This window comes from Saccopteryx leptura, chromosome 1, assembly GCF_036850995.1.
Source record: "Saccopteryx leptura isolate mSacLep1 chromosome 1, mSacLep1_pri_phased_curated, whole genome shotgun sequence".
Taxonomy (NCBI): Eukaryota; Metazoa; Chordata; class Mammalia; order Chiroptera; family Emballonuridae; genus Saccopteryx; species Saccopteryx leptura.
Genome location: NC_089503.1, coordinates 74,219,400 through 74,234,157, shown reverse-complemented (window position 1 = coordinate 74,234,157; position 14,758 = coordinate 74,219,400). Strand labels below are relative to the sequence as shown.

Below are 14,758 nucleotides of genomic sequence, written 5' to 3'. Positions count from 1 at the left end.
TTGCAGAAAGTTTGCTGAGCCTTAATATACAATGACAGTCTGAATCTTGTCCCATCATCTTGCAGTTGAACACTTCATGTGAAATTCTTTACAGACTCATTCAGTGTATCAATTGTTCACAATTTCCAGTTCTTCCTATAGAACTAGTATCCTATGTAAATTACCACATGGATGTTATTTTGACTCTTTACCGCGATATAGTTTGAACATGTAACTTCAAAATGCTGAATAGCTGATTTGAGAGATATCTTTATAATATGCACTGATCTCCATGTTATATAGAGGACTTGAGAGCATCTACAGATTAGAGAATCTGCAGGGAGTCCTGGGAACAATTACCTGCATATACTAAGGGACAACTTAAGTTTTTGTGGCATCAAAAGTTATATGTGCATTTTGGACTGTGCCAGGGTGGGGAGGACAGGTGGGGTCAGTGCTGCTAGTCCCCATGTTATTTAGCTGTATATCCTTTTCTACCCCATTCTACTACAAATCACTCAAACAATAAAAGGATTTGATTCCCTACTATAATGTTTTAAATATAGTTAAATTGTAATAATGTTTATTTAGTCATTTTGATTCCGAATTCTGTTTTTCTAACCAGATTTTATTTTCATTCTATTAAACATAAAATTTATAATATTTTCTTACCGTGATTTAAGGTTATCACTCAGCAATTCCATTAACAATGTCAGCATCTCACAGCATTGTTCAGATTGACTAACTTATAGTTCATGAAAGGATACTGATCTAAAAGTTTCAAATATATTACATATTATTATTCATAAAGAAAGTAGCGCTATTTCTAGGATGTTCAAAATGAATGGGAATTACTGTGAAAGAGAATTGTCACCACCTCTTGTATTCAAAATGAAAGCATAACAGAACATAACTAACAAGCAAAAAAAGTAAAACAAATCAGTTTGACTAGTCAGAAAAAGACATATTAGTTGTCACTACTGATTCAAAAAAAAGATTATAATATTTGAATTAATCTTGGGAAAAAGGCATGAACTTATTTTGGTAAAAAAAAAAAAAATTGAAATTCACAGACCATTATGAATTGAACCACAGGAAGTCGGCATCTTTCTAGAAGGAAAAATGGAACTGCTTTTGTTTGCCCAGCTCTGATAAGAAAGAGAATCCATCAGTATTCAAAATGTGTCTGATTGCATTGCTAGTAATTCTCTAATGATACTTTTAACATTATTTTTACCAGTGTGGTTGAAATTACCCTGAAAATGAAATAAATTTCTCTATTTATTTATATACATTTATTTATATACATTCTCTAATAAAACAGTTAAAATTTTTAGTGTTGTACAGTTTATAAATCACTGTGATATATTTTAAGTCATATCTTCCTTTACTGGAGCAAGATTCCTGACTGTATTTTAATAAAAAAGTGATATATTTACTAAACAGAGACCTGTGCAGAAATTACATACTATCTATCTAGATAAATTTTTGCTACATTTTGATTATTGGTGGAATAGTTATTATATTTATAAAGTTTTATGCATCAAAAAAGTTTTTAATTTGACCAGGCTGTTTATTAACTGATATCTGAAAAAGTTAAGTGGCATTTAATTTTGGCTACTATATTTTACAACATTAGAAAGTAATCCTCAAGAAACCCTATAAATTAAGTATTACAAAAGCCACAGTCTTGGTTTGAAGAAAAAGGATCAGCTGAAGGCTGCACAGCTACTCAGTGAATATAATTAAGTCTAAATCTACACTGCCTCTCAATTCCCAGGCCAGTACTCTTTCCTCTATATCTTTCAAAATATCATAACCTCAATCTTTACATAGACCTGTAAGGCTCAGTGTTTATGAGCATAAGCCTTGAAGTCCAACAGCCACTGTTTGATTCCTCATTTACCCAGATATGTTGTTTGAGATCACCATGCCTCCATTTTCTCAATGAAAAAAAAAAAGAATAAAATAAAACCAGCTTTGTTATACAGAGTTTTTCTAACGTTTTAATGAGATAACAACATATGACATTCACTAAATAACCAGTAACTAGTCAATATTACTAGGAAGAATACTTTAGCTTGATTAAACAGGTCTAATTAGCAATTTTGCCTCACTTCTCTGGTTATTTTAAGAAAAGGGCATTTTAAGCCCTTTTGCCAGTATTCCCTACATGTATCATTGTAGTGTCAAGAGCCAGCACAAGGGATGGCACAGAATAAGAAAGAGGTGCCACCTTACAAGTATATTTGTCTATACATATCTAGACATTGTTATTAGCAAAGGTCCTAAACAGAGTCAGCACCTAAGACAAGGAACAGAGTGTAATCATTGCTGTGTCTGGGTATTGTCGGTTATTAAACACAGTTTTAATTATGTATAGGAATGTTTAATGAATGCTATCTTTATTCCACAGAGGCTATTCATGCACCAGTGGTGGGGAAAAAAAAAAGACATCTATTTCAAAGAATAACACGTGGGACTCTTTCAACTGTTGAATTATTTCAGTTCTTTTCTATTGCCTTTTAAAAATCCAGTAGATGAAGAGGTATATAATAATCTCAATAACCTTTTCCATGTCCACCTTCATCCCCAGCAAATCAAAGCTACTAAAATCAGAAGAAATGGGCTGAATTATCAAATGAGATTTTTAATAGAAACAGAAACCAAGAGATGACCTCCAAAAAAAAAAATTCAGATTCTGCCTCTTTATTCTGTACAAATTCCTAATTATTATTTCATTTTATTTTTTTTAGCAAGAAAACAGAGCAAAATACAGAGAAAGGGACATATAAGGACAGACAGGCAGGAAGGGAGAGAGATGAGAAACATCAATTCTTCACTGTGGCACCTTAGTTGTTCACTGATTACTTTCTCATATGCACCTTGACCAGGAGGCTCCAGCCAAGCTAGTGATCCCTTGCTTAAGCCATCGACCTTGGGCTTAAGCCAGCGACCTTTGGGCTCAAGCCAGTGACCATGGGGTCATATCTATGATCCCATGCTCAATTCAGTGACCTTGCGCTCAAGCCTGATAAGCCCATGCTCAAGCTGTTGACCTCGGGGTTTCAAACCTGGGTCTTCTACGTGCCAGGGTGACACTGCGCCACCACCTGGTCAGGTCAAATTCCTAATTATTTTTTATCAATATGGACAGATTTTTTAACTTAGCAGATATACAATGTCTTTTGCTAACAATTTTCAACAGGTAGTGGGAAGTCAAGTTAAAATCAGAGATCAAAAGTTCTTTATTTGAGGGAAAGAAAGGCAGTCTCAGGAAAATTCATTTACATAAAGATATATTTGTATTTACATGTGAGCATGAACATGGGCACTTAATTAAATACAGGTATCTAAAGCTAATTATTCAAATACTTAATTTAATTCTTGACCCTATCACCAACCAATTTTTTGGTGTTAAACTAGTCACTTAGCCTGTTTCTTTAATTATACGAGAATATTAATACTTCTACAACCAATCTGGTAACATTTGAAATATTTATGTGAAAGCCCTTTCTGCTTTGCAAAGCAGTACGTTTGAATTGAAAAGATTGCTGAATTTTTATCTATGCAAAAAATTAATCAGAATTTTAAATATTTGCCTCAGGTGATCCGGAAAGGAGAAGTCAGCTGTTGTTGGACCTGTACACCATGCAAAGAAAATGAGTATGTCTCTGATGAGTACACCTGCAAGGCGTGCCAGCTGGGGTCCTGGCCCACTGATGACCTTACAGGTACAAGTATCACAATGTCAGCATAGGTACCTCTCTAAAAAAAAAAGGCCCTGGCCAGTTGGCTCAGTGGTAGAGCATCACCTGGTGTGCAGAAGTCCCGGGTTTGATTCCTGGCCAGGGCACACAGGAGGAGCGCCCATCTGCTTCTCCACCCCTCCCCCTCTCCTTTCTCTCTGTCTCTCTCTTCCCCTCCTGCAGCCAAGGCTCCACTGGAGCAAAGTTTGCCCGGGTGCTGAGGATGGCTCTGTGGCCTCTGCCGCTAGTGTGGCTCTTGTTGTGACAGAGCGACGCCCCGGAGGGGCAGAGCATTGCCCCCTGGTGGGCGTGCCGGGTGGTTCCCGGCCAGGCGCATGCCGGAGTCTGTCTGCCTCCCCGTTTCCAGCTTCGGAAAAATACAAAAAACAAAAAACAAAACAAAACAAAAAAAACAACAACAAAAAAAAGAACCTGAAAAGAAAGAGAGACATGGGAGGAAAGGGTCACATCTTTCAAATATTTCTCATCTTGATGGCTTTCTTTATGTGACAAAGGATTTCCTTAGGAACAGAAGATTTCTCAAGACCTGGCTAATGAAAATCTATAGATCTTACAGTGAGATTGGCCCATGTTGCCACCCTCACAATGAAACTCTATCAGAATCCCAGGTGTTCTACGGGGCATTTTCACCCCATACTCAGGATACTCCCAAAAGTTCCTATGCAGGGCCCCAGTTCACTGTCGTTTGAGGTGGTGAGGGAGAGGTACTGGCCAGGAAGGGACTGAAATATGTCATGACATATCCAAAAGAAAAAAGGTTATACAGAATTGGATAGCTGTTGGTCTAAAACTCTTTGTTTCTCTTAGTGCTTTTTCTTAACTCTAAACTGGGAACTTCCAACTAACGAATTTTCAAATAATGTTGGCTCAAGGAAGGACTGATCTCTGCTTGGTTTTATTCTGTTTTGTTTTTATTGGTTTTTGTGTTGTTTTGGTTTTGTTTGTTTTCTGAAAAGATGTTAAGAAATGTGTCACTGTGTTCTCAAAATTATATTTTATTAGCTATTCTAATTTTTATAATATAAAAACAGAATATGATGGCTTTCATTATTCCTTCTAGTTTATTCAATGCATGTTACAAGCCTGTTTGCCTACCACTGAAATAAAGATACAACTTTTATTTTAAACAAGTTAATGAAGGATGCAAAAAGATAAAAATATGATTACAATTAATAAAAATACATAGACTTGTGGAAACGGGAGTATGAGGAGGGGTCCTATGAGACTGTTTTCACAGAAAACAGAGACAAAACCATTCCAAGAAGAGGTCTCACCATGTTATACCAGGTTATCTAGTGATTTTAAAAGTAAGATGGATCTAGCACAGCTTTTGACTAGAAAATTGGGCCATCATCAGTGTTAGTCTGCATTCCCTCACAGGCCATGAAACTATTTGTGATAGTAATTGTATTAGCTTATTCCAAAAACCTGGTTCTAAAATTCCTGTGACCCTGGGGTTCCCCCACCCCCCCGAGAGAGAGAGGAACATAGAGCTGCTTCTGTATTTGCCCTGACCCCGGAATCAAACAGGCAAGCTCTGTGCTCCGAGACGACCCTCTAACCAAGCTATCCAGCCAGGGCTTAATTTTTTTTTATTGATAGAGACAGAGAGAACAGAGGAGGAGAAGGGAAGCATTCATTTGTTGTTCCACTGAGTCATACATTCATTGTTTGCTTCCCAAGTATGCCCTGACAGGGATCAAATCTGCAACCCTGTGGTTTCAGGATGACACTCTTAACCGACTGAGCTAACCAGCCAGGGCCAATCCTGGGCCTTTTGATACCAGCTTACATTAAATCTTTGTTTTCAGTAATTGGTATTTATGCAAAAAACATTCCTTTTCTTAAAAAAAAAATCTGATTTAATATAACATTAAAGTGCCTTGTGTTAACATTTGAATCCTATTTTCACCATTTAGACAATGAGCTTTCGTATGCTCTTGTACATCCTGGTATCCCCAAAGCCACTCAGAGATGAACACAAAGCCTTCAGTAAATGTAGCTAACTAGATTAACTATAACCCACTCCCACACAGTAAAATTTCAGAAAGAAACCCAAATATGACTGGTTTTTGTAGGAGGGGAGTGAGGAGCATTATTATGTTCTTTAACCTTTTATTTCTTTACTTTTTGCCCTAATTTCTAATTTCTTGTGGATTATCATTAAATTGAACAAACTGTTTTACAGATTCAATTATCTGCATGGCTAAGCATCTTGAAAGTGAATATACAGATATAATATTTGTGTCCTATATTTAACGCATGCTGCTAACAATGAACATGATTTGCTTTTATAGTCATTCAATAGAAAAACATTTATTATGCTTATTTGAATTATATATATTTGCTGGAGAAACTGAGATTAAAAAAAGATATGGTTTTTATATATTTAATCATCTTGGGAGAAAAACTTTAATTTCCCTCTCTCTCTCTCTCTCTCTCTCTCGCTCTCACTCTGTCACACACACAGACATACACACATATGCATAGACAAATTGTGTTAAGTAATATGAAATAAAAGAACACTTTTTAAATGAAAATATTAAGAAAACTAAATTAAATGTGTGGTTATAAAAGATCTCTCCAAAGGTGTAAAAATTATCTAAGACCTAACTGGTAACTAGAAATAGCTAGTAAGAATTGTTGGAGGACCTTTCTCACTCAGAGGGAAGCATACATAAAGATCTGTATGCAGGGAAGCAAATGGAAAAATGATGTCAGAAGATATCAAGATATCTTTGAAATAGCATTCTAATTTCTGTGAGGGAGAATAATTTGGAGAGGGATAGAAAGTGGGAGCAGGGAGACCAGCTGAGTGCTTACAACAGGTTGCTCTGCAAGTAAGGGTTCTTAGTGCCCTGGACTAAACAGTGTAATGGAAAATTTGAAATAGACTTTGGAGTAGAATCAAGAGGATATACAGATGAATTAGATAGAGGAAATATTAAGTAAGACTACCAAATAATCTGCCTTGAATAATAGAGAAATATATGCATTCTTTCATAAAAATCAATAGTTTGGTTTTAGACAAGATCACTTGGAGATGTCTTTGAGATTTTCAAGTGTGAATTAATTAATTTAACAAATTAGGTTCATCTTGTGTGTGCCAGAAGATGTAATAGGAACTGAAAATATAAAATATAGTCTAAGTTTCCGAGAACCTTATAATCTAATGTGAGAAAAGCCTGTAAACAGGTAACAACATAGTGTACTAAGTGCTGTAGGTGAAGAATAAACAAAGTATTATGGGAAAATGGAGGCAGACCCACCTAACCCTAAAGCATTTGGGATATTTTAATGTTAAGGCATAATTTTGAAGCTTACTTAATAAGAAAGTGTAGATCATATTAGAAAGAGAGTCCAGCATAAAGATTATTATCGACACTATCATTCTCTAATTTGCTCCAACCAAAAAGAAGTTATTCTTCTCTATTCTTAACTACCTATACCTAGTCCTGTATCAAGCTTGGCTGTTTGAATTGCTAAATATTCTTACTCTCTTCTCTCCTCTACATCTGTACAACTCTTTCCTTGACTATGTTCTCATCATCTCACATTTCAACTATTGCAGTAATTTCCCAGTTTATTTCCCAACTCTCAAATGTATACCACATACCTCTAAGACTACTGTTCATCTTGCTACTAGATAATATATCCAAAATAGAGATTTATCCATTTTATTTTATTGCTCAATACAGCATTTTCATATCTCTGTAGGAAATATTCCAAGTTTTTCAATGTGGCATACAAAATTTCCTCTCTCCTACCCCCTCCTATGATCTTTCTAGTTTCAATCACCACCACTTTATAACTCTCATTTTACATTCTAGTATAGAGTTGCTTATAATTCTCAACTACACACAGTGCTATATGATTGTTTCTGTCCCTACAAGTATTTTTTTTTCTGCCTGCAATGCACTTACTCCCTGACATAGAGAAGGTTCTCATTCAATGTATATCAACCCGCGATAAAATGCTGGAGAGAGTTTCAAATAAAGATGAAAGTAAGTATTAGGACCATCCTATGAAGTGAGCCATTAACTAAAAGTTTGGACTTTATCCTATAGAAAATGTGGGACCAGTGGAGGTTTACAAGCAGAAGAATGAAATGATTCCCAGTACATGTATATATGTGAGTGTGTGTATGTGCATGTAGGGAATGGGAACAAATGACAAACATGGCAAGATCTTCACATTGATATTATGTGAAGTTTAACCTTTAATTGAGATCTACAGCACTTGGCCAAAGAGCCCATAGCTGTTTGTAACCCTAGCTCACTGACTCTGATGCTAAGTAACAGATCACTTGGAGCTGCTAGCCAGATGACTGCTCTGATGGCTTCAGTAATTCCCGAACCTGCCACAGAGATGCTCGGGGCTAGCTAGCTGCAGGGAATGTTATAAGCCTTTCTTCTACCCACTTGGCTTCTACCCACTTCACCCTGCAACATGACAGTTCAGGTCACCTTTGAGTCAGTGCCCTCATTGTGTTAATACCAACTAACTCATATTTAATGCTGCTTGTTTTCCAGGAACTGTTTAAAGCATCTTACAGATGTTAATTCATTTAATCCCTACAAAACTCTATAAGATGGTTAGGAAAGTTAAGAGATCTGACCCACTTAGAATTGAATAACAACTAGGAGTGGTGATCAACTGACATTATTATGTCTATATATTTATTTATAGACTTTATATATATTCATAGAAAGATGCCTGAAAAGGAGGTTACCTACTGATAAGAAAAGATGTTTATAAGTGGTGGGATTGTGGATTACTTTTCATATACATACATACATACATACATACATACATACATACATACATAATCATATATGGATGTAATATTAAATTATATAATGACAATGTGTTTTTATCAATAAAGCCATTAAGATAAATTTAAACTAGCCATATTCTTAACTGCTAGTCATTATAAACTAGCAGGAACTAGGGACCAGAAATTAGGAAGAGAAAGGAAGAGATTCTGGCATGAAAACTAGAAACAAAAGAAATAAAGAAGAGTATAGGCCCTGGCCAGCTCAATTGGTTAAGAGCATCATCCTGGTATACTTGCTGGTTCAATCCCTGGTAAGGGCACATACAGGAATCAGCCAATGAGTGCAGGAATAGATGGAACAACAAATTTTTCTCTCTCTCTCTCAAATCAATTAATCAATAAATAAAGAATTTAAAAAGATTATAAATGGAGGGTAAAGGCAGAGAACACAGACTATGACCCTAATTCAACATCTTTTCATTGCGGGCAGCAAGTAGTTTTTCTTTATCTAGCAATCATCAGATATTTATGTTAGCAGTAAATAAGAAGCAGAATCTGTGTGCTCAAATGGATCATTATCCTAAATATTGACAAATAATGAGAAGATACTGAGTGTTAACAGCAGAGACCAGAATGATGTAGGAACATATATCAGCACAAGCTAATTAAATAAGGTTTAAAATTGCTTCTTCAATGAAGTGCATACATGTAAGCATTAAAATAAAGATGGGAGTTGACCAAACTAAAATGAAATAGAAGAGTGTTTTAGACATAGAATAAAGAACTGAGAATGTGGGGGTGAAAGGACAATGATAAAGGCAAGCTAGGCAAAGGCCAACTCTTAGAGGGCTTTATAAACTGTGATAAATATTTTAAAGTTTATCCTAAAGGAAATTGAAACCATTTGTTTATTCATTCAGTCATCTACTCATTCATTAAAAAAATATAGGTCTAACTGTTGAAAATATTTCTATAGGCCCAGGTCAACTGGCTCAGTGGATAGAACATTGGCCCAGCATATAGACATCCCAGGTTTGATTCCCAGTAGGGCACACAGGAGAAGCAACCATCTGCTTATCTCCCCATCCTTCTCCTCCTCCTCTCCTTCTTTCCCTCTCACAGCCAGTAGCTCAATTGGTTCTAGTGTGGCCCCAGGTGCTGAGGATAGTTCAGTAGGTCCCAGTGTGTCAGCCACAGGTGCTAAAAATAGCTCAGTTGGTTGAGCATTGGCTCCAGACAGGAGTTGCCAGGTGGATCCCAGTTGGGATGCATATGGGAGTTTGTCTCACTATCTTCCCTGCCCTCACTTAAAAAAGAAAAAGGACAAAAAAGAAAAAAAATACTTCTATGACTGAAACATAAAATCCTCTACCCTTGTAATGTTTACATTCTAGTGGAGACAATAGTTAGAATGAGGCAATTATTATAATTATTATCTCTAGGAATATCTAAGAAAGGAAGTGCAATAAAAGTGAAATACTCTATAAATATTTTTTACATAGTCACAATGTAAAGAATGAATATTGTTTTTAAAACTGAGCAGGATGTATACTGATTTCAGAATAGTGGTTTCATCTAGAAAGAGAGAAGAAAGTAAGATGTGAGTTACTAAAGTGATTTCAATTATATTTGTAATCTGTTAGTGTGTGGCCCTGGCCAGTTGGCTCAGCAGTAGAGCATCAGCCCAGCATGTGGAAGTCCCGGGTTTGGTTCCCAGTCAGCGCATTCAGTAGAAGCAACTATTTGCTTCTCCTCCCCTGCACCCTCCATCTCTCTCTCTTCCACTCCTGCAACTATGGCTCGAATAGTTCGAGGAACGTTGGCCCCAGGCACTGAGGATGGCCACATGACCTTGCCTCTGGTGCTAAAATAGTTTGGTTGCCAAGCAACAGAGCAGTGCCCCAGATGGGCAGAGCATCCCCTCATAGGAAGTTTGGCAAGTAGATCCCAGTCAGAGCACATGTGGAAGTCTGTCTCTCTGCCTCCCCAGCTCTCAATAGAAAATAAAAAATAAAAACATCTGTGAGTATGTATAATTTGAAACAAATGACAAAATATCAACATTCTTTAAATCTAAATTTTCATTTGTTTATACTTCCCTGCATGTTTGAAATTTTTATATTTAAAATACTTTATACTACTTGAGCTACTTAAATATTGAGTGCTAAAAGATAAAATTTTTAAATAAAGGCTAAATTGGGGATTTTGAAAGGAGGTTAAGAGAAAGCAACAGTAAGAAAATTTTGCAAATTACAATGTGAATCTATTTGTGGTTTGGAGTATGATGATGCAGTGGGAATAAAGAGCACTGAAATGATCTTATTAGAAAAAAATCAATAGAAGGACATAATTGTCTCCCTGAGAGAAAAAGGTAACTGACATGTGGTCTAGTTTAAAAGAAAGGAAGGAGAAAAAAGTAGTGAAAGGCAGCAATTTAGGTTAGGCACTCAGAGAATTCCCCAAATCTTCTGCCAAGATAACTTTTTCATTGTACACCATTCCTCACCAGATACAGGCAAAAATTGTCCTGGAAAGAGCCTTTCATTGTTTTCTCTCAAATAATTTAGGATACGAAATAAGTAGCATATCTTTTGCTCCCCAGTCCAAGGCCAAAAACATGGAAACACTTCCATGTGGGTTTGCCAACTCTAGCCACCTTACAACAAAACCAAATAAAAAGGAAAAAGCAAAAACAACATGGCTTTCAAAAACTAACTCCATGGAAAGCATTTTGACAAGAAGTTAGAATGATTTCTTGCTTTTTCACTCGTAAAGAAATTATCTTATTTATTTTAAGTGCAGCGCTGTACAATGGAAAGGGAGGCATTGCATATCAACATTTTAATGTCAATAGGAACATTCTCTATGCAGTTCCTTTGGTTCCCTAAGTTACCTAATTGCTTTGGAGGCTGGAACCTTTGTATCTTCCCTGAAGGGGAGAAATGAGAACAAAGTCAAACAAAAGGAAGTTGGTGGGAACCTGGGAGGAAGTAGAAGATGAGCTCCAAGGGGGTGTAACCATTGACAAGCTTTGTAACTCCAGCTTTTGAGTTACTCTCTTCTTACAAATGGTTACTTCATTTCTGTTCCCCAGTTGTCCCACATACTTTGGGATTATATTTTTTTTATCTTTTAACAAATAAGTACATTAAATAAAAACATGGAAGGATTGCTTTTCATCATCATTAATTATAGCTATCTTAAGCATTATCCTATTAAATCCTTTTTTATAGTTGAATTAATTAAGACCAAAAAATATTCTGTATGTTGCTCAAGATCATAAAACCCGTGGAAAATCAAGCCTGGATACTTTAATTTCACTATTTTATGCAACCTGTCTTTCTTCACAATCTAATTTTAAAGATTCATAATTTCAGGAAATTATAGAAAGAGAAAAAAGTCAGCTTTCAAGTGGCCATATGTTATTTATCACCAGGTTGATATTTTTCATTTCAAATGTGCTGAAAATGAGCTGCCTATTTGATTATTACAATTCAATTTGGACAAGGAAAGGGGTAAAAAACCCTTGCCATTTATTAAGTATGATGTATTTCTGTTTCTTTACGAAAGGTCAAATAAGAAATGTGTTTATTGCTATTAAAATAATTGTAATAAATAGTTCCTGTTACTATTAAAATTGGAACAGGCTTTATGATAACTTGTTATTTCTTGGCTTCTAGGTTAGGTAATAATCTGAATAGGAACATGTTACACAGCTAGTTATACTATCATTCATTCATTTACTCAGCAAAATTCCTTTTATCAAGTTTCTACACCATTTTCAACACTGTACTAAGTTCTAGTGATAGAAATATAAAAGGAAGGTATCTGACCTTCCCTTTATATGGCATCAAATGTCCTTAAGGGGCAAAGGCTGCCTTAAATAAATTATGGCATTAGTAGTATAATATATGATGCATACAATATATAAATATATGCCAAGTGCAATGGTGGCACAAAGAACAGAAGTATTATTTAGCAAATAGTTCCAACTAGGTACAAAGACAGCACTGAGTATTGGACACACAGTGTTATCATGGAGCTACAGTTTCTATCCTTAAGTATCCCAAAGCCTTAACAGACACATACAAGTAAACAGTTCAACTATATTAACTGTTATCTCTCCAGTGTTGAAAAAAGAGCTTTTAAGAAATATAGTGATGAGAAATGAACACAGAGCTAAATGGATTGATTTAAGAATAAATGATTGAGCCTGACCAGGCAGTGGTGCAGTGGATGAAGCATTGGACTGGGATATGGGGGACCCAGGTTCAAAACCCCGGGGTAGTAGGCTTGAACACAGGATCATCAAGCCTGAGCACAAGCTCACTAGCTTGAGCGCAGGGTTCCTGGCTTAAAGCCCAAGGACACTGGCTTGAGCCCAGGGTCACTGGCTTGAGTGGGGTTGGGGAGGTTACTTGGCCTGCTATAGTCCCACCTTGTCAGGGCACATATAGGAGGGCAATCAATGAACAACTAAGGTGCTGCAATGAAGACTTGATGCTTCTCATCTTTCTCCCATCCTGCCTGTCTGTTCCTATCTGTCCTTCTCTCTGATTCTCTGTCTCTGTCTAAATAAATAAATAAATAAATAAATAATAAAATCCAACTTCTACTGCATGTCTTCCACATTTAAAAGTAACTATACTAAGTATGCCCAACATGTAATAAAAACTGATTTAATGTTTGTTTAGTGAAAGAATAAAAAAGAGGGGGAAGCAAGAGAAAGAATGAAGGAACAATTAAATAAACAGAGTAAGGAATGAAGGAGGAAGGAAAGACTTAAGCATTATCACTAGAACATGACTAAGCATTAATCACTATAGAAACAGTAAGGAGAGAATATTGAACAGGTGTGAAAGTTTAGTAGTGCCTTCTGGGAGGAAATGGAATCACTGCATGTGAAAATGAGAAGTTAATCAAGTAAAAGGGAGAGAAATTTTCAAGAAGAAAGAAAAGATACTAAGGATGATATAACATGTCCTACCTAAGAAACGTGTACTTTTTCCAATATCACAAACCTATTCAGAGGGAAGTGAATCACTATTTCACATTCAGCTTTCTATCAAAGTCTATATATACTATGAGAGTTACTCTTTTCTAAAGAACAAACATCATAATAGTGAGCAGCTGTATTAAAAAAAAAAAAGTGACCACTTTGTCTAATAATAGAATGCCCAGGTCTCTCAGCTCTTTCCAGGTTTCCTTGCTAAATGTTAAATAAATTGTTTAACCAATAAATTATTTATTTATTGTTAAATAAATTATTTAACCAAATAAATGATTACCAATACAGTCTAAGGAAGGTGGATTTATGAATTGTCTCTAATAATCCATCTTTATTATCGTCCAGTAGCTCAGTGGTTTAAATCAAAAGGCTTTGGAGTCAGACTCCACACTTTGTCAGTCACTCATTGGTGTAACATTATGCAAAAAAATTTCTTTTTCTGAGCTTCAACTTCCTCTTCTATAAAATTGAGGTCACAGTAGTAACTAATTCATACATTTATTGGGGAGATTAAGTAGCATACATAAGTTTTATACCTTTTAACAGTTCAATCATATTAACTGTTATCTCTCCAGTATTAAAAAAAAGAAACATTTAAAAATATATAGCCCTGGCCAGTTGGCTCAGTGGTAGAGCATCGGCCTGGCGTGCAGGAGTTCTGGGTTCGATTCCCAGCCAGGGCACACAGGAGAAGCACCCATCTGCTTCTCCACCCCTCCCTCTCTCCTTCCTCTCTGTCTCTCTCTTCCCCTCCTGCAGCCAAGGCTCCATTGGAGCAAAGTTGGCCCGGGCACTGAGGATGGCTCTATGGCCTCTGCCTCAAGCGCTAGAATGGCTCTGGTTGCAACAGAGCGACACTCCAGATGGGCAGAGCATCGCCCCCTGGTGGGCATACCGGGTGGATCCCAGTGGGGCGCATGCAGGAGTCTGACTGCCTCCCCGTTTCCAACTTCAGAAAAATACAAAAAAGAAAAAGAAAAAAAAAAATATATATATATATACTTATGAGAAATGAACATAGAGATGGATGGATTGATTTAAGAATAAATAAATGTTGGAAAAAGTTCCAACCTCTCTGTGTTGAGTGTCTTCCACATTCAGAACTAGGATCCTTTCAGTCAATGACTATACAGCCTAGTGTATGGCACAGAGTAGGTAATAAATTTGTATTTGCTAAACTAAACTTACTATTATAAATATCTCTTTTAACTCAACTTGAATTAT

General features: G+C 36.2%; 1 protein-coding gene across 5 annotated transcripts in view; it reads left to right on the top strand.

Moving 5' to 3' along the window:
• GRM5 (glutamate metabotropic receptor 5) overlaps positions 1-14,758 on the top strand; it is a 515,185-nt gene that overhangs the window by 428,461 nt on the left and 71,966 nt on the right. For all 5 annotated transcript variants that reach the window (XM_066370471.1, XM_066370497.1, XM_066370481.1 and 2 more), the window contains one exon: positions 3,587-3,713. In XM_066370471.1, coding sequence (XP_066226568.1) covers positions 3,587-3,713 — 127 coding nt within the window. The remainder of the gene's footprint in view (positions 1-3,586; positions 3,714-14,758) is intronic.